Genomic DNA, 6,709 nt, shown 5'->3' on the forward strand with positions numbered 1-6,709 from the left:
AGCAAGGCCCCCTGACTGGGGTGCAATTAAGCAAGACGAAAGTCTCTCACTTAACATGAATGATAGAGAGGGGCAAAAAAAAAAAAAAAAAACTCCAGTACAAATGCCACTTCATGCCCAAGCCGTCGACCCAACCTGCCCATCTCTTCAGATGGATGTGGCTGCCACTCCTCACCCCTGCTGGGAAGAAAAACACTGCTCTGGGTAATTGCCACCTCCCTGGAGTAGCCGCCAACATGCAGACATTGATGGGCCCAAAGACCAGAGTCAGATTAGTAAGTGCAGTCTGGACTCAGCACCTGCAGAGAAAATGCAAGCTGTGCTCCTCCTCGTGGGCACCATTCTGCACGGTGATGCCGGCTCCCAGCACCCTTTGAAGTCCTTTGGCCCTGTATCAATGAGCACTCAGAAATAAGCCCTACATGCCAATCTCCGTCATCATCACCAAGTACTTCAAAAAGATGAGGCAAGGCCGGAAGTTCAAAAGAACGTGCCCACAACCGCACCACCTGTAATCCAGGAAATTATAGGCACTGCCGTCACAGGAGACTCACAGGGCAGGTGCCTCTGCAAATCTCCTCTTCTTGCCAACAGGCCCCTGCTGGAGGTTAATAGGAACTTCCAGTCCTCCACGCAGGCCTTGTACCGCAGAGCCACGGCCCCTGAAATTTCTAGCACTTCAAAAGAAATACAGGATTTAGCACCTGTTTGTTTCAGAAATACTTGCTAAAAACAGATCTGCCAAAAGGCCACCTCTAAAATTAGTCATATTTCCTGCTTCGCAAAACATAGTAAAAGGGTAATTTTAGTAACTTCTTCACTCCAGGTATCTGGTACCGTGGTGTTCTGCGCGCGATGACTTGTAACTTACTAAGCAGGCAGTCCTTGTTTGGGGCCCCAAAATAGCTCTAATGAAATGTGTAAACGGGCTCTTTAAATAAAAACCGAAGGTTAGCATGAGTTATCTGAGATAGTTCAGTGTACCCTTGGCCTCTTAATCACAGGTGCGGTGAAAGTGAAGGAGCCCCGCCCCCGCTTGCCCTGCTGGAGTCAAGTTTGCCACCCGGCCGGCTGTGCATCGCTGTTCCTTCCCCTACGGAACTGCTTTGCTTTGTTCTTAAGTATTTTTAACTTCATCACATTTGCTGCGGAGAGGGGCGCACAGCAAAGGGCACCTGGGGAAGTCTGAGGGTCAGGGGACAGCTCTTACAAGTTGTCTCTCTTCTTCCCCCACAGGAGTACCAGGGAGGAAGCATGGATCACCCGGCCTGCCAGCAGACACCTGTCACCGCTAAGCCCCTTCAGCTTTGGTCTACTCACGTTTTCAAATGTGATAGCAACTTCTCGTGGGTCTAACACAAGCATCTCTTTACCTACGGAGAACCACTGTGAGGCCACAAGCACAGCCTCCCCCAGTCTGTCAGAGGTGCTAGCCCACACTCCTGCCCGGCAACTCCGTTCTCTAGGTCAAAGCCGCAATGAGTGATGATTCCTGGTCCAAACATCACTTCAGCCATGAATGAGAACATAGTAACTAAGAGTCCCACATGATCAAGTGAATATTTATTTCTACGGACAGAGACCGTCTTCACTAAAGGAGAGCAAAATTTAGGTCTCAGGCCTAAGCCATCCTTTGTGTCCATCAGTAAAGGGGTCATCCAGATTCAGATTACTTCCAAACAACTTAAGAGGCCCTTGAGGTAAAAACACTGCCCTGCCTTGTAAGAAGCAGGGTCAATAGGAGCCTCTTGATGAGATAGAGCAGAGCCCAAAATCAAAGTGGGGGAAAAGGGAACTAGTTTATTATCTGGACTCAGCCAGGAATGCCCAGCAAACCCTGGAGGATTTTATCCAAAGCATTTTGGAAATAGGCACCTTATCAAAAACACATACCCTCCCCCCCCCCCACCACCCACACTGCTTCAAAAGCCTTCCACTAGCACGAGTCTGGATCTGGCCACAAATGAACCAAAATAAAACACATGCTTTGATAAGAGATGCTCTGAAACAGATGGAACTCGAGATCATGCGTCCTTGTCTCCCTCCTTGCCTGGTCCGCGCATCCATTTCTCAGGATGAGCTACTTCTGAAGGCTTCCACACATGGTTCTCCCTGCAGTATTCATCACTGCATTTTTAAAAAGAAAATCTGTACCCACCAAAGGTGAAAGGCTTTAACTAGAAGTACGCATCCTGAGAAAGGGGTAATGGAGGGTGGGGATGCTAAAGCAGGCTTCCACACCATCTGCTTCCTCCGGGTGAAGCCCCTTGGCCTGCAGTTTGCAAAGAGCTTGAGGTTGCCTTCACTTTTTAACTTTGCTTAATAAGGCAAAACCCAAAACAAAGGAGGGCTGAGGACTCACTAACTCACTCATATTTCTCTCTCTCCTTCTCCCCATCCCCTCTCTTTCTCATCTCTAGGATCCGCTAAAGCCCACATCTATTAGTTAAGCACTAACGGTGTAGGGTTAGGGAGATAAAAGCTATGTATGACACCACTGTTTCTTTAAAGTTGACAACTGAAGGAGCTAAAACCCAGGTTCCTCCTGATGCTGTTGTCCTCAGAACAGGGATGGTCCTGGCTAGAGAAAAGCTCAGCAGGAGAGACCAAGGTTTGAAGTATCACCCCTCCCTGGCCTCTACCTCTCCATCCAGCACTGGAGTCTCTAACTAGACCAGATCAGTTGGTTCAGGGAAATAATTTTACATCCACCGAGCAGCTTCTCATTGCCAAGATGAATTAAGCAATCATAAAGACAGGAAGAAAGACTCTTCATCTGGACCCCAGTTGGGCAGAAATTCCTTGTATTCCAAGGGATCCTCATTGGGCAGGAGTAGCACAGGATACCAAAAGTGAGGCACTGGGGGTTGGTGGGCAGGGGTAGAGGGCTGAACTTTGAATACATCCCCAGGCAGTTCAGCCAAGACCAAAAGTGTCAGGCCATGAGGCAAAACTGCACCACTGAGGAGCTGAGGTCCAGCCCAACATGGCAAGAACCTCTAAGGAATTGTGAGCAACGGGACAGGAGAAAAGGAGGTACTTAGCGCCCTGTGACTAACACCAAGACTCACCTCTTCAGAGAGGTGATGTGTGTGGCCAGGCTGAATCCTATAGGTTAGGCGTGAGAACAAACTCCTTCACCTTCCCCCCACCAGAAAACAGGAGAATGCAGCAACCCAGCACCCTGAATGGACCTCCGTGTGTCAGGCAGGCAGGCAGGCAGGCAGTGCACCGCTCACCAAAGAGCAAATCAACTTTTGCTTGCTAGCACCAGGTCTGAAGAGTCTGCTCTTCTTAGAAGGGCTAAAGTGAGTTCATACTGAACTCTTGCTTTTTGCTTGGAAATCCAGGCAAGAGGCACTTTTAAAAATGACTCAGCCTAGCCCTCCTTACCCAGTATACAGGGGCACCCCACTTGGGACGGCTACAGAAAAAGAGGGCAATTCCTCAGGATGATGGAGCCTAGTGCTCAGATGTAGGAGTCTCCGGGACAACGGAACCCAGAAGGGAAACAAAGTATCAGGAGTCTTCCGCAAGGGGAGCGCAGCCCCTCGGCCCAGTCACCAGACTGCTCACAAACTCTTAGGCCAGGCAGGGGAACCTAGGGCAGCAGACGTAAGGGCTTGCCCTTGGCCTATTTGCTGCTGGGACCCCCCTGAGCTCTCCTCCTTATCCCGCATGAATCCCCAGCCTGGGGGAAGCGTTGGAGTGTTACATCTATGTGAGGATACCAGTTTGGCAGCCCGGAGCAATTCCCTGTGTGGGGCCAACCCAGCCTCAAAAGTAAGTCAGCCTCTTAGGTTTCTTCTCACAAATCTAAGTTACACCTGAGACCTGGCCTGGCAAGAGTTCACACCCTCTAACTTCTAATTAGGTCGAGGTAGTGGCACTCCCGGTGTGGGGGAGGGGCTCCTTTCCTTTACCTTCCTCTAGAAAAGATGAAAAAATGGTTATCTCCAAATCTCTAGAGTCCGGGGCCTAGCTGCGTAGCTCTGCACCTGCCAAAAGCAGGGTCTTCGCTGCGACTCAACAGCTGCCCCAGCCCACGCGGCTGGAGAGGGTAGCTTCCCCGGCCTCAACTCTCCTCCACGTCCTCACCAGAGCCCAGGAGGGATGAAACTCTAAGCAGTCTGAGAGCCTGGCTACCCTGTTCTCCCGCCTCACATTCCAGACGACGCAAGGCTGACACCACACACACACACACACACACACACACACACACACACACACACACACAGGTCTAGATCTAGTTCCACCGCCCGTACGGTCAGAGACAGCAGGACCCCCCCCCCTCCCCAACGCCACCTCTACACGCCCGTCCCCCGTCCCCTTCTCTGGCGTCCGCCAGGCGGCACCCTTCCAAAACAAAACAGAAAGGCAGTGCGGGGTAGTTTCGCGGGTTCATCTATCTGTCCGGGTCCCCCACCCCACGAACCTGACCCCCCCACACACACCCCCATCACCCATCAGTGGATGCCTGGTGGCCCACTGCCAGAGCCTGAGAGTGCGTCTAGCTACACCAGGTTGGAAAAGCAGGCAGAGTGCTCGCGGGACAGTGCTCCCAGGTCCTCCCGCCAGGCCCGCGCGCCCCGGCTCACCTTCTCCCCGGTCAGCACGTGCAGCCCCTCGCGCACCTTGGCGAAGGAGCCCTCGCCCAGCTTCCTGCTGCCGATGAGGTAGTTGCCCACGCGCTTGTGGTGCTGGAAGTCCCGGAGCCGCTCGCGGGACACGCCGCTCACCCAGGCGGGCAGGAAACTTCCCTCGCAGGCCGCCGCCGGCCTGGCTGCGTCCTCCGCGCCCCCGTCGCCCCCGGGAGCCGCCGGCTCGCCCAGGAGCCCGTCTCCCGCCGCTGCCGGCATCGCGCCCGCTCGGCTCCCGCGCTCGCCGCCGCTCCTCCTCCGGCTCCCCGGGCTGCCCCGGCTCCTCCTGCCGCCGCCCTGGACCCGGCCCCGCCCGGCCCGGGTCTCCGCGCTTACGCCCCCCGCGCCTCCGTGCGAGCGCGGCGCGCAGACAATAGCTGGCGACGGGGCGACCGGGGACCCGCCCCCGAGAAGTTCGTCCTCGGAGGATCGGTCGCTCAAATCGCGTCCGCCGTCCCGTCGGGTGCCCTGCTCGGGTGCTGGAGCGAGCAGTTGCTGGTCCGAGAGGAACGAGGTCGGGTAGCGGGGTCCCCCAAGCCCAGGCGCCGCCGCCCTCTAGCCCGCCGGGTCGTCAGCGGTGCGCCCCGGGGCCGCTCCCGCCGGAGAGGAGCGCGCGGCGGGCTGCAGGCGCCCTCTGGAAGGCAGCAGAAGAAAGCCTCATTCAGTTTGAATTTGCAGAAATTTAATCCGCTCGCGGGCGGCGGGGACAGACGCGAGCTCCACTCGGCAGCCCGAGCACTTTCAAATCCCTCCTAGCCCCTCCTTCCTTTCCCCGCGCGCAACAGCCGAACTCGACCCTTGCTGGAGAGGGGAGGGGAGGGGAGCGGCGGAGTGGGCGGCGAAGTCACCTGAGCGCCAGACAGGGGGACCCCGCGCGGCCGCGGAGACGCGCGCTCCCGGGCTGTCCAAGACCTGCCGCCTCTGGCGGCGCGGATCACGCTGGTTCTGTCTGGGCTTGAGCTCTCTGGACCTTTAGGGAGTGAATTTCCGCACTAGCCGCACCCACCAGGGGCAGGGGAAAGAGAAGGGGAGCTCTGGACTGTAGGAGGGTTGGGTACCCAGCCCAGAGTGGCACACAGTAGGGACCCTGGACGATGGATGGATGGATGGATGGATGGATGGATGGATGGATTTCCGGGAACGTAGCAGGCTGTGTGTCGGGGTTCGCGCGCAGACCAGATGACTGGGTTGAAGAAGCAGCCGCCACAGTTAATAGTAGTGGCGGCAGCATAGGAACCAGGGCGTTTGCTGCCTGTGCGGGTACGTTTGCACCCTCTCTGCTTTCCATAGCGATGATGTCGGTGATTGCAGGGTGATCCGGACCAGAGCTTCGCCGCTCCTGGATGCTTTTGTTCTGCGGGCTCTGCACTGATCTCACATAAACAATTACATCTGTTCAGAGACACCTACCCGATATCTCCAGGATCCACAACATCTTCGTGAACCAAAATGAGGGTTACAAAAAAAAAAAAAAAAGGATGCAGACAGGCCTTTCCAAATTGCGACCTGTTGAGGTGGCCGTGTCTAATGCAAATTAATTTAACCTGTGGTCACTCATCATCTGAGCTCAAGGGGAGGATTCCCTCCTAACAAAGTTCATTTCATTGTTTACCCCGCAGTAAACAGGTATGACATCATCGATCCACATTAATACTCAGAGATGGGGGAGGGGACATAGCTGTCACCTTTCCAGTGTGCGTTGGGGGGGGGGGGAGGGATGTCCCTAACCTATCTGAAAAATAACCTAAAAAATGCCTGTTTTCAAGTTTGAGCATCATTTGTTTTGAATCACGACATGCTGTCAGTCTCCTCCCTGGCTCTCATGACCCAGTCTAGTGCTGGGCTCTCCTTGCTCTGGATTTCCCACAATAAAGACAAGCGTTCTGCTGCTTTCTTGCTGTACTTAAGGGACTTCTCAGCTCCTACAGTTTCTGCAGGGCGCATCTAATCGCTTTCGCGTTTCCCATTCAGTAATTTAATTTTGAGAAGACAGGAGGTGGGGGGAGAGGATTTGCTAGGTCTACTGTGTAGGGAGGATGAAGCCCACTTTGGGGAGAATCTTCCACCAG

At 54.7% G+C, this 6,709-nt stretch overlaps 1 protein-coding gene across 1 annotated transcript; it reads right to left on the reverse strand.

The window, feature by feature from the left end:
* Window positions 1-4,514: 4,514 nt before the first annotated feature.
* Window positions 4,515-4,859, reverse strand: LOC131922847 (hormonally up-regulated neu tumor-associated kinase-like). Its single transcript, XM_059277696.1, has one exon. It carries the CDS (start codon window positions 4,857-4,859, stop codon window positions 4,515-4,517), a length of 345 nt encoding a protein of 114 aa, XP_059133679.1.
* Window positions 4,860-6,709: the final 1,850 nt, after the last annotated feature.

Source organism: Peromyscus eremicus, chromosome 12 (genome assembly GCF_949786415.1).
Source record: "Peromyscus eremicus chromosome 12, PerEre_H2_v1, whole genome shotgun sequence".
Classification (NCBI taxonomy): domain Eukaryota; kingdom Metazoa; phylum Chordata; class Mammalia; order Rodentia; family Cricetidae; genus Peromyscus; species Peromyscus eremicus.